At 38.2% G+C, this 24936-nt stretch overlaps 1 protein-coding gene across 5 annotated transcripts in view; it reads left to right on the top strand.

Moving 5' to 3' along the window:
- The window catches only part of jak1 (Janus kinase 1), a 55991-nt gene that overhangs the window by 15391 nt on the left and 15664 nt on the right, over positions 1-24936 (top strand). For 4 of the 5 annotated variants that reach the window (XM_017684581.2, XM_017684579.2, XM_017684580.2 and 1 more), the window contains exons 3-12: positions 3480-3603; positions 6499-6652; positions 8244-8407; positions 15172-15520; positions 16919-17125; positions 17289-17446; positions 17606-17720; positions 18663-18861; positions 22547-22656; positions 24720-24875. In XM_017684581.2, coding sequence (XP_017540070.1) covers positions 3480-3603; positions 6499-6652; positions 8244-8407; positions 15172-15520; positions 16919-17125; positions 17289-17446; positions 17606-17720; positions 18663-18861; positions 22547-22656; positions 24720-24875 — 1736 coding nt within the window. The remainder of the gene's footprint in view (positions 1-3479; positions 3604-6498; positions 6653-8243; positions 8408-15171; positions 15521-16918; positions 17126-17288; positions 17447-17605; positions 17721-18662; positions 18862-22546; positions 22657-24719; positions 24876-24936) is intronic. The other variant, XM_017684578.2, reaches the window with a different exon arrangement.

Raw genomic sequence — 24936 nt, 5'->3', positions numbered from 1 at the left:
GGAATGTCATCGGGTGAACCTTCATCCAGAGGGCCTGGGACAACAGGGTTAAGGAGAGAAACAGGAAAAGAGTTAGCCACATGATACTGGGCAGGAAGCTCCATCTTGTATGTGACATCATTGACTCGAGCAGTAATATGAAATGGACCAATGTACTTTGGCAGGAGCTTCCTGCAGCTCCCCTCAAACCTGAAGTCCCTGAAACACAACCATACCTGGTTCCCAGGTTGGAAGGAGGGCGCATCACCCCGCTGCCTGTCAGCTTGTTCCTTGTAACACTGTAACAGTTGTGATGTGCTGGTGGGTGTCCTCCCACACCTGCTCACTGCGTTGCATCCAGTCGCCCACAGCAGGAACATCCATGGAAATGCCAGTCCAGGGAACCAATGGGGTTTGGTAACCCAATATGCACTGGAAAGGAGTGATTCCAGAGGTGGAGTTTACCTCAGCGCTCTCAATAGGGGTGGATCAAACAGATGTGACCAAGAGCGATATAGTTTTCTAGACAGTAAGGAGATGACTGGATCGTACCTCTCTAACCAGGGTAAACCTAAGATAAGGGGATAATCAGAGGAGGAAAGAACTAGCAGGGAAATGTCTTCATTATGCAAAAAAACTGGCTTGGAGTTTGACTGGGGTAGTTCTAAAGAAGACAGGATCACATCCAGTAGGCTGTCCATCTAGGGCACGTATCTTCAGGATCTGAGGCAGTGGTTCAGTGGGAATCTTGAGATGCTGGACGAGGACAGCTTGGATGAAGTTTCCCGGGGTCGGTGCCTGAACATTTTGTGGACGTAGTCCACACTCAGCTTTCACATACCCAGGACCTCCACAGTACAGACAGAGATGATTGTGGAGCCAGCGTTGATGTTCCTCTTGGGTCAGCCTGGTAGAGTCACACTGCATCAGCTCTGGAGCAGGACTGGCAAGTTGAACTGGACCGATACCACCTGAAAGGAATAAACCTTGTGGGTGTATTTAATTCATTTACACAACAACTGGTCCAGATGGATGGACATGGATGAGTTGCTCCAGAGAGAATTTGTCATTACAACAGGCTAATTAAGTCTGTATTTCTGGATTTAATCGGAAAACATTGAGTAGTGTGGGTTAATTCCAGCCACTGCCAGCAGCTACAGTACAGAACTTATGAAACAGCAGATTGGTTTCCCTGTCTTAGGGTAAGTAAACCTCTCCCCTGGATTGACCGTCATGAGCATGGTCAAAAACTTGTCAAAACGTGGTCAAAAACTTCATGTATGGTTTTGTGTGAATGTTGTCCCACACTACAGTAGCTCACTCTAAAGCCTTGCCAGAAAGACATGAAATAACGAAAGCAATCTTAGCTTGATCTGTGCTAGGCAGTGAGTTGCTAAAAAACACTGAGCACTGAAGGAAAAAGCCTCTACATTTCTCTGGATTGCCATCATACAACTTACATACAAAACTGAAATGTTGGTTACTAGAGTGGGCATTTGGGATGAGGAAGCAGGGTCTAAGTGTTAGGTAAACAAGCAAAATACAAAACATACCAGAGTGGTGTAACAGTCCAGGGTTCGAAGCACAGCAGATCAATATCAAACGCAAGGCAAAAATTGTAAATGGAGAAAGAGGCAAAAAGGTCATACACAGGGAAAAACCATAATCCTAACAGGAACATTTTGTAGGGTAGGGAAATAACCATAAACAATACTCAGCAAGTAAAACAGAGAACAAAGTGGAGCCAGGTGAAGGTAATCTAGAACTCAGATGACTGAGACCTGGCTAGAGTCATGGGATCCTTACCATGTGATGCAAGAATCCAGGGCATAATGGGAGTTTGAGTCTGTGGGCATGTTCTCACTGTCAGACAGGAGCGCCAGAAACAACTGGTGTGACAAATGCATTAGATTTTTAGTTTGTATAGTTAACACTGATAAAATTCTAAAGCGTTCACCCCTCAGTCCATGTGGTCCATATATGGAAATGAAGCTGCCTGGTTTGAGTTATTTGGTTTTATGCTGTCACAAAACAATTTTGTAGCATTTTTTTAGCATGTATCCACCTAGTCCAGCTGTTCCAGTTTAGTCCTGACCATTCACACTGAAGTAATAAGAACTGGATTGACCCAGACTGCTTTTCAAACGAGGCACAATGTAGGACAGCCGTTCAGAACAGAGCTCATTTACATTTAGAGTTTAATTCTAATCAGGTTGTAAAATGGTCATGTAAAAATAACTGATTTTGGTATATTAAACATGATGAGTGAATAATGCAAATAAACTCTTTACAAGTTGGGTGTTAGAGTTTATTAGTACCTCACATTATACTCTCAAATGAGTAAATGGTTTAAATGGTGAAATCTCACTTGCCAGAGAGTTTTCATTGTGAGTACTTTTTTCCTGCACTGACTGAGCCTTGTCATTTATTGAGTGTTTGTCTTACAGGACAACGTGCTACACTGTCTTAGAGCAGAAGCAGTTTTGCATAGGGAAATGGCACAATGCAAATTGCGATCTAGAAACCGTACAGTGAACTGTACTCATACTAGTTATGAGAGAACAAAGTAATTGCGCACAAAGTAGAGAGTGGAAGAGAGATTAAAGTATGCTATTGTTCCTGTTTGCTGTTTGACATGTAAAACTACACAGGGCCCAACCCTCCCTTCCCCCTCTCCCCTCCTTTAGTCTCCAACTGGAAAGGAATGTTTGTGCTTTTGGCTCCCAATCAATTTTTAGACACAAAATGGCTGCCGTGTTGTGAAGTTAGGCTCAGAGTTTCCTCTGAGCTGTGTTGTGGCCAAGACCACGAGTTGGCCTGGGCAGTGAGAGAGGAAAGGGAAGTTTATGCAAGACTAGAATTCAGAAAAATGCTTTCGATGCATGGGAGGCAGTCAGCCAATCCTTATTAGATACAGCCATACTCTCTAGTGAATACAGTACTGAATTAGCAAAAGGTCATTAGAGACTGATTTCAGCGAGCACTCTGAAGTCTTTACTCATCCAGCAGTCATCACTGCACTCATGTATTATTAATGGGGCGCTTAGTGTTGTTAATATGCGTATGTTGCATGAGAATTTGTCTTGGTGTACTATATACCTGACACAGACATATTAAATGGTTGACTCAAAGTGTTGTTTATTATAGGCCTTATAATAATATATTATTATCCTCTAGTTATTTAGTTGGGTTTTGGGCTTGATTTAGTGTTTTGTTCCTGTTAATGTGAACAAAATCTATCATTCAACATAATTCGACTTGCCAAGTGTGTAAATGGCTGTAATTGTGACTGAACAACATAAAAGAGCATGTTCATCATGACAGGGACCACTTCATTTAACACCATGCCTTTATATGTTGGATTTAGTCTATAATGCAGTGTTAACACAATGTAAATTTTGACTATGGTATTTTGTTTTGTTACGTTACAGATGGACATATGTATATAAATTAGGGAAATTGGTAACTCTTCCTCATTGTCATGTATGTCACTTTTTCAGGCATTTCACCCCTGTGCCACAATCTGTTTGCTCTGTATGAAGAGAGTCAGAACCTCTGGTATGCACCAAATCATGTTTTCAACATCACTGAAGACACCAGTATTAAGCTTCACTACCGCATGAGGTAAGAAACTAAAGAGTTAATAATAAAAGCTTAACAAACCTGCAGATTTTTCCCTTCTCAAGACAGATGTCTTTGCTGGGAAAAAAATGGCATTCCAATGATTATTGCCGTTTTTTTACGACTGTGAAAGCTTATGAGATTTGGATCAGTTCTATGTGATTATGCGGAAGGAAAAATTATCAGGTTTTGGCTTAGCCTGTTGCTTTCACCCTCCTTATCTTTGACATCTAGAAGCATTTAGACTTCTCCTTCTGACACTGCAAATTCTACATTGTATTGTCTCTCCTTTCTGCCTCAGCTTCTCAGTCTCACCACCATACATGTTCACTCAAGTTCTTTTAGCATGTTCTTTTTGCTTTGTGGTCCCTCAGACCAGGCTTGCCTGTATGTGTATAAATGTGTATAAGAGGAATGTTCTCAGACATTTTATAATGTAACACATTTCCAGTAGAGTTAATAATTGTGGTATGGAAGCGGTTACCCATTAAGGTAAAAAAAACTGCTGTATCTGCCATTTAGTGTACTCTATGGCATTAATAATGTGACATCTTAAAGTTTCTGTTGCATTTATTTTGTTTGGTTATTTTATATTTTAAGCCTCTGATTATGAAGACGATGTTAGGCTTTAAAGCCTTAAACTCTTTTAATTTTAAGATGACATCGTCTGCTTCATAAGTAGTAATTGATGGATTTTGTCTTGAACTATTCTAGCTGGATTAGCTTTATGTGATTGATCTATACATGAGCATAATGTCAAGCGTCTCACTCAACGACAGTAACAATGCACTGCAGGGATGTGTCTGTCAGCAGATTTTGTTGTAACATTAGAGAGCAGGACTGCTAATGCTGAGTGAGTTCAGCATATTATAGAAGGTCATTGATAACTACAGATATTACAGATTTATACGGGATTAAAATCACTTCAGTGAGTTAAAATACAGCACAGCCTCAAGTAAAACTAATCTAGTTTGAATAGGGCTTTATTTAGTCTGTTAATAATTTGAATGGTAAGCATTTAGAGGATCCACATGAAACCTCATATATGAAGTGTTAAGATCTTCCATTTCTGCAGAAATTGCACCGTATGGGTTCTAAGGGTTCCTAGTCATAACGGCTACAGAGCACAAATGATACATGCTGCTTGTGACATAATAAGTGCCGATCAAATGAGAGCAAACCTGTCTGAGAGCCTTTTGCAACACAGGGCACAACAATGAGAGCCAGTACCCTTTTCACTGAAAGAATGTAAACATGGTCGTGAAACGTTTGCTTACTGCTACGTCTACTCTCTTTATGCAAAAGCTCATCTCCATTTCAGTTCTGTGGAGTAAAATGCATCTGGCTTGAGTGGGTGTAGCTGTGAAATAAGGTGTACTATTGTGGGAACTTTATGCACTTAGTGCACCTCTTTGTGAACCGTGTGAGCATAAAAATGACATAAGATAAAATGTATGAACCCCAGTTTTTATATTTTAAAAATGTTAATATGTTATTTCCTATAATGACTTACAAATAGCTTTTTGTTTAAAACATAAATAGGTTAGATTACAAACAAGTCATTTTACATTTTAATGTACACTTCATAATGCACAGTTAATATTCTGATGTAAGTAGGAGAAAAATGACCCCTTTTCTTAAGCACATTGCAGCTTTGATAATGTCTTCTGGTTCATCGAAAGAAAGTACCAAAAAAGGCAATAGTAGCTTTCCTTTCATCAAAAGAGCTGTTATTCGCGAGCCATTTATATTTAAAGGCAGCATTCAAAAACAACCCATGTAACTGTGACCTTAGAGCAGTGAGAAACATAACATTTGGTTAGGAATTCTCTTTTGAGATAATTAAATGAAGCTTTGCCTGTTGCCAGCTGTAGAGTGAGTCTTTTTTTATTTGAATAATGTCCAAGTTTTCCTTTTGAAAATGTAAATTAACATGTATACACTTTAAAATAAATGGAAGCTGCTTTTTATACAAAAAGAAAGCCAAATGCTTAGTGCTGGTGTATTCATACAGTTTATATAAGTAGGTATTTGTTGGTATTTGTTTACAGGCATCCAGTGAAAATTCTACTTTGGGACATGAATTCATTTCACATGTTTTCTGCCCACTGCTTTCCTGCCTTTTCATCAGTGCTCTCCCATTGTGTGCAGAACAAAGACTTTGCCTGCAATTAATTATTTTATTTTTCTTCGTGGACCAAAGGAGAACTGCTCATGTTCCCTAAATCATCTTTGCTGGATACTAAAAGGAGAACTGTTCGAGATTGTAGATATTACAAGAGAAACCTCCTGCAGCATAAAGAAAGTAAAAGCATTGCATGCAAGCAGAAACACTTCAAATCCCCCTCCTTAAGTTCCCCCTTTACTATTGAAACGGATAAGTCAGCTGGAGAATTCAGAATTACTGTTGGGTTTGGAACCGTGTAGTATACCTGTTGTGCACACAAACAGGTTATGGTCAACCTTTGCACTCACTCTCTTCCGCTGTGGTACACACTACACAGCTCTTTTTTTTTGTACCTGTTTTACTTCCTGTTTACAATGATTCTCTGCTCATGTGGCACCTCTCTGCTGCACGCACCCTAGTTATTTACATACAATACAGGAGAAGTCCCACTGTTTACACAAGGCAGCCAAATCCACTGTACAAACATAGCTGTTTAAAGCAGTTGTTTGTAAGTGTTTGTTTTTGCCACCAGGTTTGTGAATATCTAACTCATAGCACCTCTCGTCATAATATGTTTCTATTTCTGTCATGGTTACGAATAGTACATGCTGACATTATATTTGCAGCTATACTGAACTTGTCTCTCTGTTTACTGCTTTTTTGCATACATGTGCGCACATGCACTGCTAACGCCTACCAAAGCCTACTACTAAAGCTCCTTCTTCCCACAGGTTCTATTTCACAAACTGGCATGGCACGTCTGAAAGTGAGTCTCCAGTGTGGCGGCATTCTTTGAGCAAACATAAGGGGGGTTTAAGCCCTCTTAAAGGCCCTGACGGGACGCCCCTGCTGGATGCCGCCTCGCTTGACTACTTGTTTGCCCAGGTGGGTAATGAGAAACCCCATAGAGTCACCTGTCTGGAAGCAGAAGAAAGCGTTAATGATATAGGCAAGACTTTGATATCTTATGTAGAGCCATCGAAAGCATTGTGGCCAGGTGGTTATTCAAATCACCTGTCATCTGCTTGTTTCCATATCAGTAGTTGGATTATCTAGCATACATTTGTTTATTGTATGTGCAGTGCTGTGCAACATTCAGAAACCATCCTTCATTTCTTTAATTGCCCTTTAACAGCCCAAGTTGTCAGAAAATAAAGGGAAAAAATTTACATATTTCAATAGTAAATTACACAGAAGCCAAGACAACTAAATATAATATGAAAATTTGTAGTATTCAGTATGTCCACACTTTGCTTTTAGTAAAGCTTGCATTCTTTGAGATTTTTGGAGATTTGCTCTCAGCTTCTCAAAGAAATAAAAAAAAAGGATATTTTTCCACATCTCCAAAGTTCAGTTTTATAAGCTGTTTGCATTTTCTGTTTCTCACAATAAAATAGATCTCTATTATGAATTTAGACTCATCAGTCCAGAACATCTTAATCTGCATCTTAAATGTCCAGTTTCTGTGTTTTGGTGCAAATTGCCTTTTTCTTTTTCTCAGTAACAGCTTCTTGACAGCTACACATCCTTATACACTCACAGTGTTGAGTTTTCTTTTCGCAGTAGAAGGAAGAACAGAAACACCTGTGGATTTTTTCAGATCTAAAGCAGATCTAAAGTAAAAGTGAAGCTTCATTTTCTCCCAGAAATGAAAGCTTTAAGTGTTGTTTATCTGGTGGTGACAGTTTTGGTGGTCTACCAGCTTTTTTGGGGGCACCGTTTTTGAAGTCCTATTTTTTTCTTTCTTTTTTTTTTGTATTTTTTAAATATAACTTTTTCATGTAATTTTTAACTCTTGTAATTTCCTCAGACTTTCCCCTTCCTTACGATAGTGGATTGTCTTATGTACCACCTCCTCAGAAATATCTCCTGAAAGATGAATAGCTTAGTTGATCTCTAATATTTGCACTGTACTGTACCTCTTATTTTACTATGTGTGATTTGAGTTTAATTGTGAATTTTCTGTTTGTTAAAAAAAACTTGAATGTGCACAGGTTACCCATCACTTCTATGTAATTGATTAAACCAAAACATGTTTGGTGTTTAATGTGTGCTTGGTATTGTACTCGAGGTTAAGCCTCTAACCTAGCAAACAAGTTTGTAATCTTTTATTCCACCAGTTAGCACTGTTCCAAAAAAAAGGATTAAATAAACTTCAGATAAACTTCAGGCTTCAACAGGTCTGCTTGTACTGTTTTTAGCTATGCAGTGCACTTTTGTTTATTTTGAGATGTTTGAGGCTGTTTGAGGTGAGTGTATGAAGCTTCTGTCATGTGTTAGCTACATTTGCTTCTTAGCTCCAGTACAAGCAAAGAAGCAAACTTCAGACACTGTGCCTCATTTGGCTGGCTGACTAAATCTGGAGTAGTGGGAACGTTGTGTACATTCTCTTTTTTGCTGAACTTTAAACATAGGTTAAAGTGGAAGCATTAACTATAAATATCCACCATTAAGACTGAATGTTTGTGTGCTGTAGGGCCAGTATGACTTCCTGAGGGGGCTGGCTCCAGTTCGTTGTCCCCAAAGTGAGGCAGAGCTGCATGAGATAGAGAATGAGTGTCTGGGAATGGCTGTTTTGGCCATCACTCACCACGCCAAGAGCAACAACTTGCCCCTCTCTGGAGCCAGTGCTGAGACCAGGTAAGCTCTAATGCATCCTACTCAGACAGTAGAGATTAAAATAGAGATGGCATATTGGTATGGATGGGTATCAGTATTGCACCAATATCAGCAGAAAATGCTGGATCAGATATTAGAGGAAAAAAGAGGCAATGCAATCCTTTAAGAACTCTAGCCTGGAATAGCACTCACATTATGTGTTGTTTGAGGATGATATTGTACTTTTAGATGTTCATCTTTAGTGAAGTGCTTTAATTAAAAAGTAGATCAAATTAAAACGTAGTAGTTTGTAAAGAAAAACTATTGGAACAGTATCAGCCGATAATCAGTTTCAGTATTGGTATTGGTGCCATAAAGGAAACGTAACACATATTAAACATAAAACATTTCAGTACCACCATGTAAATCATCTCAGAGGAACACATGCCACAGTTACTAATACAGTAGGCCTTAATGGTCAGACACACTGATTGTGGTGAAAACCATATGCTTATTTTCATTTTTTCTGTCACTTTGCTTTTGACATCATTCTGCGAGTACTGTGTCTGTTGGGAAGAGGCACAAGATTAAGCAACTTAGCAGCAATGTCTCCACACATGCATACTTTACAGAAAAGTTGGCACAATAAGTAAGTAAGATGCAAATGAAACAGAAAGATTAGATTCTTAGGTGTACTTTCCTGTACTGGAACAAAACCAGTTCAAACTGAAAAAAATGCAGTGTTTTATCATTAGCATCACTGTTTTTGCATTTGAGTTCATCTCAAACGGACTGACGGTGTTTTCACAAATAGTTTGTTTTAAAAGAACTGAGTTCTGTTAAAGTGAACCTGGAATGGAACCAATTGCAAGTGACCTCAGTTCGTTTTGTGTTCACAATGTAACTGAACTATAAAGAGGACTCAGTTTTCTTTCTGGTCCTTTGAGGTCTCAGACCTCTTCTTGTTCAGACCACAACTCCATTAGAACTCTGACCCCTTTCACAGCACTCACGGCTTTCGCAGCGTTCGCAACGTTCTCTGATAAATCTACTTTTCATGTGTTTCATGTGGCGAGAGGAACCACCAGACCCGCCTGCTGCTCTCTTATTGGCCGCTCTGAAACGATTGGACGAAGTGCATTGCACAGAATTAGAAAAAAGACCCCACGTCAGCAGTGAATTTTCATTCGTTTAGTGTGAAAGCAGCTTAAAATTGCGTTGCGTGCCCAGCTTGAGCCTTTAACACAGTAACATAAAGCGGGCTCTCGCATCTTATCACTTTTATGTCAGGGCTGCTGTCTTGTCGCAGATCACAGACAGACTGTAGTGGTTTGTTTTTACCTGCTAAAGTGCTGAAGAGTGTGGCTGTGTGTACGGTGAGCCTTGAGATCTTCAGCATAAAGCAGAGCTAAAGCGGACTGGGGTCGTTTTGTTTTCACAATGTACAAATGAATTGAACCACAAAGTGAACTACAAACAAACTGAACTGAGACCACCTTGAGATGTGGTCTCAGTCCGGTTCGTTTTTGGGGCTGTTTTGAGGGGTCTGAGTTCGTTTGGCATGTTCACATATGCAAAAGAAACCTTGACCCAGCGCTCCACTTCAGACGCTGAAACGACCCAAGTATGAAAACGCCCTGAGGCACAGTGGAAGCTGGTATTGGGTCTGATGAGTCAACCTTTCAGATTGTGAATGGAAATAATGGACACTCCCTGCTCCCTGGGCTGAAGAAATAAAGGATCGTCCAGATTGATACCAGCATAGAGTTCCAAACCAGAGTCTGTTATAATATTAGTAGGTAACCTGCACATGAGTGGAAGCACCATTTATGCTGAACATGACAACAAAAAGGGAGCAACATTTGCTGCCTTTTAGACATTGTGTTTGTTTAAGACACCCATGCTTATTTCAACATGACAACGCCAAGCCACATTCTGCACATTACAACAGCATGGCTGCGTAATCGGAGTGCGGGTGGTAGACTGTCCTCCCATTGAAAACCTGGTGTCTTATTAAGCTCAAAACATGACAATCCAGGCTGGGTACGGTTGCAAAGCTAAAAACTTTAAAAACTGCAGCAATTTGTGTTTACAGTCCCCAAGCGTCTATTCAGTGTTGTTAAAAAGAAAGGTGATTTATCTCAGTGGTAAACATGCTCCTCTCCCAGCTTTTTTGGAATTTTTTTTTCAGGAATTGCATTTAGAATAAGCATATATTTACAAGAAACCCAACAAAGTTCACAAGGTAAATTGTAAAATATTATGGTTTTGTACTATTTTCAATTTAACACAAATCCAACAGAATTTATTAGTCATGTTTTTTTTTTTTTTAAACATTTCTCATACTATCTCTATAATCTGTGCTGTCTCTTTCCCCAAGATTAAACAAAACTCTTGACTAATTCTGTGGGGCTTCCCTGTTTTTGCAGTCCGCAAGCTAGCATGTTAGTTTCCTTTGAAAAACATTCTGAAAGTTGTGCTGGATTCATGCTCCAGTTGTTGAGAATATCGCAGCGCGTCCCAGTATTAGGTAAGCCTTGAAATAAGATAACATGCTTTGTACAATCTTGTAGCAGCATGTTCCCTACATTAAAATTGCTGCCTGTGTCAGGATTAGCATCAGCTGTTGCATGGGTGGCCCATGTATTGGCCAAACCTTGCTAACCAGGTATCTCTGATTTATCAGAACTGGCATGGTTCCTCCTGGCATCTTTTTCTCCTTCTCCATTGAAATAATACTCATTTTTAGTGGGGTTTAAATTTTTTGTTGGTTCTGGCAAAAATAGTAGGCTTACTAATAGCGTATTTCCAATGGGCAGTAGAAAGGTACAGCATGGTGCATGGTACAAATCCAATCCCATGACTGTCCATGCCCTGGAAAAATACCTGTGTCTGTTTGCAGACGCACAACAAGACCATGAATGCAGTTGGGGTACGTTTCAGCTTGTGTAGTAACATGATATCTCACACAAATTTGGTGTTAACAGCAAACACAAGTAAACAGTAACATCAGTGGAAGAGATTCAAGCTCTGATTCACCTTTATCACTGTGTTTGGTTTTATTTGTCAGCAATTTCAGCTAGACAGTATTTTTTTTCTGTTTTGTTTTTTTAAAATGGTCCTCTGGCTGTAGTGATACAGTGGTGATTCTGTGACAACTACATTTTGAACAGATCCAGTGGTTTGCACCATTACTAGCTCCGCTCATACATTCTGGATTGACACAGTAGAGAATGGTTGCAAAATTATGCTTATGAAAATTAATGTTTTATTATTAAGATCTTATTTATCAAACACTAAACACAGAATGACACCTTTATCAGGACTCTAAAATAAGTTTTGTAAATTACAGATAATCATTTTTTATAGATTTCACTTGTTACTTTTTTTCGGTGCTCATTTTCCAGAGTCATCTCATAGACTGCCGTGAGTGCCTTAGGTAAGACCGGTTTGAGAACCACTGCCATAATAAAAACACCTTTGGCTCTCAAAAGAACCTTTTAGTTTTGGGTATTATGATTCACGAGTGCCATGAACCTTTTTAATTTCTAAAGAATCTTCCACTAAGTGCAAAGGTTCTACACAAATGAAAGCTTATTTTTAAAATTTATTTTTAAGAGTGTATGATTTTAGAATTGAAATAGAATAGAAAATAGAGTTGTGAATGGCTTCTGATATCACCATCTCTGTCTGATATTTGCCCATGCATTGCCTGATAATATTTGCTGAGTCTATCTATTCCTGCCATTTCCAGTTCTTGCTTATGATGAAAGGTTCATAGTTCCTTTCATTTTCACTTCCCTTTGTGCTGTAAACATGCATGCATTTTTGGATATGAATCAGAAGACAGACAGACTTTGATGAACTTTTGATTGCTTTGGCTTTTGTTTTGGGTCATTGTCTTTTCTGAATAGAGATGCTCTGCTCTGAAGTCACTATACTGTTGTTCTATTTGAAAACACAGATAAGAAAGAGGAATGAGTCAATTCTAGGTTATGTAATGCATTTCTAAATCACTATATACTGTCTTATTATCTTACAAAATACTGTCTTTGCTTCAGTGGTGAGCAAGTATCGAGTTGTGTGTGAACGTTTTGGACACCCTTACAAATTATAGTTTGCTGATTTTCTAAGTACAAAGAAGTTAACACCTGTATAGAGCAAACCTAAACGCATTTCTACAATTTTACTTCACAAATACCACATATTTGCTGAATATCATATGACACAAACACTCTAGTACTGTATGACATGCGAATGTTAGGCCACTCTTTCAGTTGATCGGCTAGCACTGAAATATTTAAAGTCTCAGAGCTAATTTGACTCATTAGGTGCTAATCCAAGTCAGGTGTAGACAATTTCAGAGTGTAAATCTCTCAGGGTGTTATGGTAACACTCAACAGCCATAGGTATCTAATGCAGCTGACCGAGGGTCTGAAACTAAAGATAATTGACATTACATTACAAGGCTATTAAAGGTATCTAAATATTTTCTGCTTGTGATGATCACTCCCTTAAATGTCATAAAAAATGTTAAGAAGAACTACTGAGGTCAAAACGCAATCTGGAAGACCAAGAAAAAATGTATGTAGTCTGACCTGGTATGCCAAGCAAAACCCCACATCACTACCAAGGACCGACAGGAAAATTTGGCTGGCATGGGAATAGTGATGCACCACATATTATCTTAACCCATGATTTCATCACAAGAGTCAACATCTGAAGTATGCAACAGAACACTTTGATAAACTAGAGGCATTTTGAAATCAAGTGCTGTGATCTGATGAAGTGATGATCTGAAGACTTAACAGGAAATGTCGTGAGAAAGGACTGATGGATGAATGAAAGAATGGATTCCACTAAATATTACCAAATCTTAGAGGTAAATTTCCACAGTCAGGGAAGATTCTGCAGAAAAAAAATGGGTTGGCTATTACAAGGTGACAATGATCCAAAACATGCATTGAAATCTACCTTTGAACTACTTGGTCTTCACTGTCCAAAGACTTGGAAATCTGTTGGTGGATCTCAAACATGGTGTGCAAGACAGCTATTTCTGAACTGCAAGGAAAAATGAAATCCTAAGAAATAAAAAAAAATCCTAAATCAAGAATTTGAAAACTGTTAGCTGGTTTCAAGAAACACTTGAAATCTGTGATTTTAGCCAAAGGTGAAAGGGGTGCCCATGTCATTTTACGTTTTATTTTTCCAATATGTTAAATTCAGCAAATAAATAATGAATGTGGAGTTAAATGTGCAGAGATATATCATATTTAAGGTTTTTTTCTTGCAATGGGGATGTTAATGTTTTTTGAAAATCAGCAGAATTTGTAATTTGACCAGGGGTGGCCAAACTATGCATACAACTGCACTTAGATTGTTTCAACTTTTTTGTCATCTCTGTGTAAAAAAAAAAAAAGTTTTTAAAAGAGAACAATGCAGGATCTGTAGCATACTATAATGTAACCAGAATCTTTCAGTAATGTCAATCAGTAGGTTCTCTGTGCACAGTGGAGTTGATGTTGATTTTAGTGACAGTTTTTCTTCTCAGTTTGCTGGCTTCTTTTTGGGGGTGCGTCTGCACTTGTAAACAACTACTGTCTGATATATTGCTGTTTTAATAGTTGAAAATGTTTCAAATTACTGATGTTGCTGTACTCTATTTTTGGACAGTGTTATGCAGAAAATTATGCATGTACATTCATACACATACACAATGCAACAGCCGTTTTTAGAATACATGATGAGGAAGGTAACTTGATTGAGATTGAACATTAAAAAACAAAATAAAAAAGTAAGCAATACAAATGAAAGTTTGCACTATTAAAGGCGTAACTCGTGGGAAGGCTACACCAATGCTCTGTGAATAATTTAAACACTTAAATAATAATATAACTATTAAATAAATAAACACTGAAAATAATCACTGATTCATTTATAATCGAAACTTCTTGTCCTGCTGGATCTGAAGCCTATCCCAGTGCTCATTGTGTGGAAAGCGGGAAAAACCCTGGACAGGTCGCCAGTCCATCACAGGGCTAAAATAATTCTAAAAAAGAACTATTTGGCCAAACAATGTAGATTGATAACAATAGCCTTTGGTCACCAAGCTGTGTAACAGTCAAATATTATTTCATTAGAAGCACAATCCTGTTTAATAACCTGGTGCATCAGTACAGAATTCAAACGATGAACGCAGTCATATATAGATATGTAGAGTTTATAACAGCATCTTTGAATGTGGGAGCTTTTTACCAAATATTATAGTAATTATAGAATTACTTTTGCATTTTCTTACCGCATATATTTCCATTGTTGCATTTTTACTGAACAGTGCTTCCTTTATTAGAACTCATTACTCTTATTCTGAGATTTTAAGACTTCCATTGATCTAGTTTGTCCATTTTAGCATGCATGATGAGCATTGGTAGTTTATATGTATTACCTTCATTACCATGCCACACATTGTATCTGGGGTGTAGTATGATTATCACAGAGTTTTGTGAATCTGCTCCATCATATTTAAGTATGGTACTAATGTGCTGTAATAAGATCCTTATACAAGACGTTTTAAACGTTTTACACTAGTATGATAAATCAAGAAGTGAATTTATAATAAGCTGTCTGTAGGTTGCATTCTTTCCCTTCCAAAAAAAACTTGAAAATGAGGTTCAAAGTTTCACTATCCAATCCATGTTTAAATGGTTGAAATTGTTTAATTCAAAATTGACGTCTCACTTGCCTCTTTCTGTTTTCCTTTTTGTCTTATTTGTGCAATTCATCCTGTTCTTCTTATTCATTTGCAGCTACAAGCGCTTCATCCCTGAAGCCCTCAACCGCACCATCAAGCAGCGCAACTTCCTGACCCGCATGCGTATCAGCAATGTTTTTAAGAACTTCCTCAATGAGTTCAACAGCAAGACCATCAAGGACAGCAACATAACCCTGTACGACCTGAAGGTGAAATACCTTTCAACCCTGGAGACTCTGACATGGGGTCTGGGCCGAGAGGTGGTGGAGACCAGAAGCCTGCATGTGTCCGGGGAGGGGGAGGGCTCACCAGCCCACACATCCAGTATGGGAGAGGAGGGAGTGATATATGAGGTGCAGGTGTCTGGCACAACTGGGATATCCTGGAGAAAGAAGCCTCAGAAGGTGAATGAGCATTACAGATTAATAGAGGGCTGAAAGGCAACGCTGATGTAGTAGACATGATTTAATTATATAATTGTTTAAGAAAATAAAGCTATTAGTTTATATGACAAAGTATTATTATTTTTCTAGTTTATAATATGTCACCAACCTCTGTCCTGGTGGGTTAACTACATGTGGGATATGTGGAAAATAGTGCAAAAAAAAATTTTTTTTTGACCAATGTTTGTTTTAATAAGACTAATGCAACATACTATGGTATGTATGTTAGATATGCTATGTGTTTTTTTTTGTTTTTTTTTTTTTTTGTCATGATTATTTTCCTCCACTCTTTCTCAGTTTAGTCATAGCTAGTTTCTTGAGATGTAGTATAGCAGTACTACTATGAGTGGGAGAACATTCACATATGTTTCGTCCAGTACTGTGATTACAGCCTTTTCAACCATAACTGGCTGTAGCTTGGAGTTAAGTTTTAATAATATACACTCACTGATCAATTTATTGGATCCATGTACCTTGTATCTACACTCATTGTCCATTTTATCAGTCCCACTTACTACTTATAAGTGCACTTTCTAGTTTTACAATCACAGTTTGCAGTCCATCTGTTCTCTGTATCATCTGTTAGCCTTTTTTATCTTATTTTTTATCAGTGGTCAGAAATGCCACAGGAGCACCACTGGAGTTCCAAGGAACATTATGTCCAGTTACTATCTACTCTATTACATATATTTATATTGTTTGGCCATCTTGTAGATGTAAAAATAGAGATGAAAGCTCATCTGTTGCTGCGCAGTTTGTGTTAGTCATCCTGTAGTCCTTCATCAGCAGTCAGTTTATGGCCAAAGGACACTGCTGATGGGATATTTTTGGTTGGTAGACCAAAAGTGACACTGAGCTGTTCAGTAACGCTTGACGAATGAGGCAAAGTGGCCTGTCAAAGTATGCAGAGAAACAGATGGACTACAACCTGTAATTGTAGAACTACGACTTGCACCTATAAGGCAAGTGGACCTGATCAAATGGACAATGAGTGCAGATAAAGGGTAGATGGTCCTAATAAAGTGGCCAGTGAGTGTAGATGCCCAATTGGGTTGTTCTATGGCAGTGAGAGAGAGAAGGAATCTGCTTTTTGCCTCCTACTGAGGACATGGCCAGCTATGTTCAACAAAGCAAAATATGTTAAAACTGCAGTCCCACCTACAGGACACAGGTTGCTGGAATTAGATCAAGTCAGGTGGTCAGTTACATGAATCAGATCTGATCTGTGACATTTCATACTGTAGTTTTAATTCAGTCAAATTTAAATTTTACTTGTGTGTTTGTTTTATTTTTAGGATTAATTGCTTTACATTTTACTTTTGCCTGATATGAATTCTGCCTTTACTTTTGTCCTTTTAGCATTCCTTTCTTTTTCCTGAGCAGAATGTCCTGGCGGTCAAAGAAAAAAGTAAATCACGGAAGAACAAGACAGACAGCAAAATGAAAAATGACAAAAAGAAAGATGCCAGCAGTGGATGGATACTCTTCTCAGACTTTCATGAAATTACCCACATCGTCACAAAAGAGTCCGGTGTCACCATCTACAGACAAGACAACAAGACCATGGTGCGTCCACCCTGCTTACTTTAATGGTGGTCTTGTAGAACTGTGTTTTAGTTCTATGTGTTTTTTATTTATTTATTTATTTTACTGGCTATCAGTGATATTATAGTCAATTGATTAAATGAATGTCTGTAAGGAAAACATCCAACTGTCTGTTCTGGTGCAGGAGCTGGAGTTGGCATATCGTGGAGAGGCTCTGGCCTTTGCTGCTCTGGTGGATGGATATTTCAGATTGACTGTAGATGCCCATCACTACCTCTGCACTGAGGTAGCTCCCTCTTCTGTAGTCCAGAATCTGCAGAATGGCTGCCATGGACCCATCTGGTACAGTAAAACTTATTCTCCTAACACGCTCTTCCTATTGTCTGTAAGTGCTTCAGTAAATATATCTGTAAATATCTCTGTTGCATTGTCTGTGTCAACATGTGTGTGGTTGTGAAGCATCTTTCAATAGTTTTTGCTTCCTGTGTGTTCTGTCCACAGCACAGAGTATGCAATTCACAAACTCCGGCAAGAGGGCAATGAAGAGGGCTCCTATGTCCTGCGCTGGAGCTGTACAGACTATGATTATATCATCATGACTGTTGTCTGCATGGAGGTACTTGGACACAATCTATATTGTTTTTAGAAGTACACCAGTTGTGAATTTTTATGGTTGATTCTGATTTCTTTACAGCCCAATTCAAAGATTTTGTTGTCTCTTGCCAGAGGTGTTACAGTACTTAACTACTGAAAAAAAATTAGCATGTATCATGTAGAAACTGAGCTGCCACGTTTTCTATCACTATATGAAATATGCACAACAGATTTTTTTTCCGACAGAGTGAGCAAGCACAGTGCTTTTTGGATCAGCTATGGCTTATTATTGATTGGTTTAGATTACTGATAAAACACATGTGGTTTGTATTTGTTGCTTGTGAACAGTTGTTTGTTTAAAAAGATAGTTTGTGACAAACTAAGTAATAATCTACAAATTTGTTGCTTTAGTTAGATCACATTCTTAACATATCCAATAAATGCAGTACCAGCATTCAGAAACAGTGTTATTAACAGACTTAGAAATGGACACTTTTCAGCAGACAGGTTTTTTTTGTCAGCTTCAAAGGGTTATTGAAAAGAGCATGAAACCGAATAAAGTACCACATGGAAAATAAATGTCACTTTTGGTGTCGGTGTAGCACCCCTAATAATTCTACATCTTAACCCCTAAATTTTATGTTGGTCCTTGCTTCAGTTTCTCACTTAACCTCACAACTTAGTTTTATGCTAGTTATTAAATGCAATAGTGTTACATAGTGTGTGTGGGAAAATGTGTTTTGAGGCTTATATGTTTGAGATTTATTACAACAATAAAGTGATCTTAAAGTAATGTTTGTTGAGTCATGCCAGTCAGAATTTATATTCAGCAGGTTCCTGTACAAGCATTTTTGGCATGGCCCAAGTGTCTGGAACCTGGATACCTGCTCTAGGGCACAGGTCTAAGATTCTGTCAGGTATACTCTTAGGTGTGTTTGCTTATCTGTTTTTGGCTCTTTTCCAGCTGGACCTGTGCGAGTCCAGATCTGTTCCTCAATACAAGAACTTCCAGATCGAAGTCGGCACACAGGGCTACAAGCTGGTTGGGACGGAGACGTTCAGATCAAGTCTAAAGGAGTTGCTGGATCACTTGCAGGGCCAGAGCCTGCGGACAGAGAACCTGCGCTTCCAGCTGCGCCGCTGCTGCCCACCACAGCCCAGAGGTAGGTTCAGCATGCATCTGATCCACTCTGCAGTAACTCTGAATGAACACTGAAACCTTTCTGTATCTGCGTCCTTCTTTCATTTGCACGTTCAGATCTCAAGCTGCTGACAAACTAGCTGGCAAAAACAGCCTTAATCAATCAAATCTTAATCAAAACTGATACTTGTGTATACTGGAGGATTATTTACAGCATAGTTGCAGCATTGCTTAATGTTTAAAATCACGCGAGAATAGTCTGTTGCTTTTGTTACAACAGTAAGATAAGGATCGTATGATGAAACATGTTTTAGTGGTGCCTTCAACAGAAGTCTTACATTTCACAACGTTACTCACCCACACACAGAACTTGTCCCTGACAAGTTCACATACTCTGAAATGTCACTCAGAACTCTTATTGTAGGGCCTTTTTTCCCTTAAGTCAGCATTTCCCCACTGATGACAAAAGCTCTCAGATTGTGTTCTAGCTGTAAAGTTACTAAACTCTGTTAGAAAGCTGCTGCATACCCACTGAAACGTTTATTTATCTGCATCCTTCTTTCATTTGCATGTTCAGATCTCAAGCCACTGACAAACTAGCTGGCTAAATGACTGCTGACACTGGAAGAGCTTTATCTTTCTTTAGGCTCACTGGAGGATCATTTCACAAAGTTTTGTTATTGTTGAATGAGGAACTTGAGTGCTTGTAAAAAGCCAATTCCTTTTGAGGTTTTTGTCTCTTAATGTCACATTGCTCACATACACACTTACTTTCACTCACACAAAGTTGCATGTTGAGACAAACAGTCCAGCTTGACTTCATGCAGCTGCAGTGGCCACTCAGTGTTGGTGCAAGTTCAGATTTCATGAACTAGCGTCCTTGTCTAAGGTCCAGACCTCATGAAGGACTGAAGTCAACCAGGCAAATTGTACGTCTGTGTACTGAAGGCAAACTGATACTGCTGCAATAGTCTTTAAAGGTACACTCAGTTTTTATAGGTGAAGTCTTGACCGACCTTTCAGATACAGATTTTTTTTGTTAGTTGAGGTGTATTAAAGTTAACCTGAAATCATAATGGTGATTTTTGTCCACTTCTAAATGTTGTCTGACGTTCGGTTGCCGTGTGCCAGTGGCTAGAAAAAACAATAATATCTTGGCATGTTTTCCCTCCTCGCACCTCACCCTGACCAATCATCAACATTATCACCCGTCATCATCTTGGCTGCACATACATGTGTGTCAGTAGGCAGCCTCCGTTCTTCTTCTATAATAATAATAATAAATTACATTTACATAGCGCCTTACACAAACTATGCAGAGGAGGAGGAAGAAAAATGTGTACTAAAGAGAAAAGTCTTTAAGTCAGATTTAAAAGAGGAAAGAGAAGAGCAGTCCCTGAGGGATTGAGGAAGAGAATTTCAGAGTTTGGGGTCCATGGCACTCATATGGCATCCCATAACATATGCAGTATTGTGCCAGCTGCTTTGTTACTGCATCTCATAGCTGTATAGATTTTAAGTTTAATTTGGTAGAGCTTAACTATGCTTATTGTGGAAGCCTATACTTTATGATTAGCATTTATTACCATAATGTTGATTTCTGTTGCCTGCCAATGGCTTTTTCATATATTATGTTAGCATCAAGCTAGCTGGTTTAATACTTCACAGCTCAAGCATACACACAGTCACACAGAGATTTGAAGCTTCTTACAGGCATTCTGGTAACATATATGTTGTATGGAACAGCTTACAGTGAACCATTCTTCAAACGTTTTAACCTAAAGTATTAAAATCAGTAAAGTAAGTTTGCATTTTAGCCTGTTAGCAGTCTTCCGAGAAGTTTAAGGAAACTAGTCAATGTTTACTATGGTTTCAAATCTTTTACCATGTGAATAAATAGAATTTGGCAGGTGTCTATATATCTTGCCACACCACCAGATTATAAATGTATGGGAAACACTGAACATGTTTGACTAAACTGCAGTAATGGTATTTTAGTTTCTGATATCGTTGCCCACGTTACCATACCTGTCCTGCTATGTGTGTATATATACACATACACAGTCAGTCAGAACTGCCCTAAAGTACAAGTTATTCATTTTTCAGTGTCAGGAAAAAAGAAAAATATATTTAACAAAACTGCACACAGAAGCCTAAACAACTAAATATAAATTTTTAGTATTTAGTGCACCTGCTGTTTGACTTTATTACATTTGGTTGCATTTTCTGCTTCCCGTAGTCCAAGTTATCTGAAGAAGTCTCAGATTTAGACTTCTCAGTCCATGAAACCTTACTCCACATTTCAGATGTCCACTTTTGGCGTTCTTTTGCAATTTCAAAGGTCAGGTTGTGTTTGGGTAGTTGCTTGTTGGAAAGCTTTTGTTAGGAAGGTGTAGCTGTAACTGGTTGGTTATGAGGCTATAAGGATGGAAGAGTTCAACGTGGCAGAAGGATGCACAAATGTAAAGAGTGGGCAAATAAATGTATAATTTAATGTTGATAATATCCTCAATGTTGGAGGCTTTTGTGTAATTTTCTGTGAAATGTATCGCTGCTGTCCAAAGAAAACTATCACCGTTTTTGTTGATTATTCATTTTAATACACCAGCTGTCCCTTAAGTTGTCTGTAAATTACATGTTGAATAGACCAATAGAAACGCTCTAAAATCACTTGGAATAAAAGCTCTGTACATTGACTTACATTGAAAGGTAAAGAGCAAATAAGCGTATTGTTGCACTCTCCTGTAAAGTTCCTATTTAAGGAATATTTGTTTTTCTTTGTACAGTAAAATGAAAAGCTTGTGCCTGCTGGCTGTTTTGACTGGAAATTAAATAAATGAAAGGGTGGTCTTTGAGTTTTTTACTGTACTGTATAAGTGGACAAAATACAGAGACATCTGTTGACTGTAAGATAAAAATAAAACTAGAGAAATAACAATTCTGGAGACAATTTGAGGAGTCTGGAAAACAAATAAAATGCGTACGCCCCCGTGTAAATGGCAGCCACACTGTTTTGTTTACATCCACGTGCTGTATGAGTACATGCTGAGGCATTGGTGTCAGGCAGGAAGTGTAGTAAATGTGGTTTTCCGCTGCTGTTCACTTTAAGATCTCAGCTCTTGTTCACTTCAAGATCTCAGCAGGTCATGTTGTGAAACACTTTTGTTTTGCCTTCAGGTACTACACATGGGTGTGTGTATGATGCATTTTTAACAACCTGTTAAGCAAATCAAGATGATGTTGCAAGACACCTACATGCAAAACACAGAATTGTCTTAAACTATCTTTCTGTCTCAGAACAACTTTATGGCATGTTTTTACCACGGTTTTCTGAGTGACACAGTGCAACTTCCTCCTTCCTCAGACAGCATCTGAAGAACACACACACACACACACACACACACACAAAACAACAACAGCAGTGCAGAATGGAGACACCCACACATACAGCAAGTTAACCACGAGCAAACACATTATATAAATACACTCACTTGTCTTGTTTCCATGCATTTTTGGCTTTTATATTTGATTAGGTGTAATAATGTAGTATACATTTAAATCAGAGCAATTTTTTATCTGCACAATCTTATAATTTGATCCAGACTGTAGTGGTTACGTTCTTTTCTAAGCAGAGACGAAAGGACGACACCGAGACATCTGTGTCAGGTGCCTACCTGTGTCAATGGCCATTCTTCTCTGTCTTTCAGAGATTTCCAATCTGTTGGTGATGACCACAGACAGAGAGCCCGCTCCTCAGAGGCAACCTCAAGTCAGCCAGCTGAGTTTCCACCGCATCCTTAAAGAGGAGATTGAACAGGTAAAATTGTGCACCACTTTCTGCCGTACTGTATAAGTAAGCTAACGAGTATGAAACGTAAAAAATGCATAGTTATACAAACATTCCAGATGGAGCTGAACATTTGGCAGTAAAGTGTTAAGCATTATCATTTCAAGTTTTCTGGGTAATCTGGCATCTGGTATTGTCTCTGTAAAAACAAGTCCGTAAAAACAGGAGTTTACTTCAAGCATGCGGTGGAAGAATACAGTAATTATGCAAAAACTTTATATTAAATAAAAAAAATAAAATTAAATTAAATGTCTTAAAAGTAAATTCATTCTCTACAGATAGGCTATTAGTGTTAACCACATTTTCATGATTTAGGGCTCCCCCACTTCCACCCAGAAATTACACACTATAAACCTGCATAAGTTAGCATGACTCAAAATAATGAACACAGTCACCTAATAGTTTTATGACAAGTTCATGGAATCAAAAGTCAGTTTACTGTAAGTTGCACACATGTATTATCCAATTTAAATATATCTTCATTTATTACAAAGGCAACACAAATATTGTCAGTTGGTGCAACTCAAAATATTTATTCCTGTCACTCAATGTAATTATTTTAATGTAATTAAACCATTATAGTTAGTTTGTAAGTTCAGTAGTAATTATTACCCAGTATTTTGTGGTAACTGATTGATTGCTTTACAGCAATTGAGCACCACTGTATGACTTGAGTAACCCAAAAGATACATGTAATGAATGGACATATGATGAAAACAGGAAGAGCTCATTTGAGAAAACCGATATATCCATTTAATTAGATTTTTCTTAAATCATATTTTTGTTTTTTTAATTGTGCATTCCAGGTAATATCAATCAAATTGTATTTGGATTGCTTTGGTTAAGTAAAAATAACTCAACAAAATTCGATTCTTAGATGCATTACAATGTGGACGTCAATTCACAAATGTCAAAAATACATTTTCTAAATATTTAGTTTGTAACAATGTTGACAGAACACAAAGGGCAGATCTAGGATGTACGAAAGTGCAGCACCTGGGCAGTCTGTGACGGCGCATAACAAAAACACAATTAGATGAGAGAGAAATCCGACTGCATTAAAAGCCAAGTTAGGTCAGGAGTTGCCAAACCAAATGTAAAGAAGAGCCATTTTGTCCTTTCAACAAAAATCAAACTACCTTGGGAGCCACAACATTTTATGTCCATAGTGTCTCAGTATGTGATAATGTTGTTGTATAGGCTAAAAAATATAAATGAAAACACAGACTGACTTTGTTCTGCTTTAAGCTTTAGCTATAGCCACTTTCCTCCCATCTCTGCCAGGGCCCTTTTCTTCAAAAGTTGATCATTTTTTTGTAAAATGTCTCAACATTCGTCTGTTTTGAGGCTGAAATCACTTCTCATTTGCCAGCTTCTTGTTAAAATTTCCCATTCCATTCGGATTTTAGAACATACAACCCCAATTCCAATGAAGTTGGGACGTTGTGTAAAACATAAATTCAAAATGAGTGAATATTTGCAAGAAACAATAAAGTTCATCTGTTTGGACATTAAATATCTTGTCTTTGTAGTGTATTCAATTGAATGCAGGTTGAAAAGAATTTGCAAACCATCATATTCTGTTTTTATTTGTTTTTGCTTTAAAAGTACCAATTTGCTCACACAGTGAGAAAATAGAAATCCTGTATAGAAAAAAAGATGCATCGAGCTGCATCAATAATCTTTTTATAATCGCATCACAGGTCTCTGAATCGTAATTAAATTGAATCGTGAAGCCTAGAGATTCTCACCCGTACTGTACACTAGATAGAGTATCCATTGTTTTAAGACTTATGTACTGCACTTTTTAGGCAAAAGAGAGCCATTTGAGATTCAAATGCAAATTATAACCCAAAATGAAATGTACCCGAAATAAGAATAATTAAGTTGTACTGTAAACGCCATTGTTGACTTGATCCCATGTCTTGATTCAGTCTCAACTGGTCATAGTCATGGACTCGACAAAGGTGGTCTTGACCTCAGCACTGTTTCATACAGAACTGATAGGATGTTTTTGGCATGTTGGTGTTCAGGGGGAGCACTTAGGCCTGGGCACCAGGACCAACATCTATGCAGGTGTGCTGAAGACGAAGAGCGAAGATGAAGATGATTTTGGGGGCTATGGCACTTCTCAGGAGGTGAGGGTGGTGCTGAAAGTGCTGGGATCTGGACACAGGGATATATCTTTGGTGAGACCATCTCTCTTTACTCTCTGTCAGTGTTTTGATTTCTCTGTTCCCATGAATCTAG

This window comes from Pygocentrus nattereri, chromosome 26 (assembly GCF_015220715.1).
Source record: "Pygocentrus nattereri isolate fPygNat1 chromosome 26, fPygNat1.pri, whole genome shotgun sequence".
NCBI classification, from domain to species: Eukaryota; Metazoa; Chordata; class Actinopteri; order Characiformes; family Serrasalmidae; genus Pygocentrus; species Pygocentrus nattereri.
This window is presented reverse-complemented; position numbering and strand designations above follow the sequence as displayed.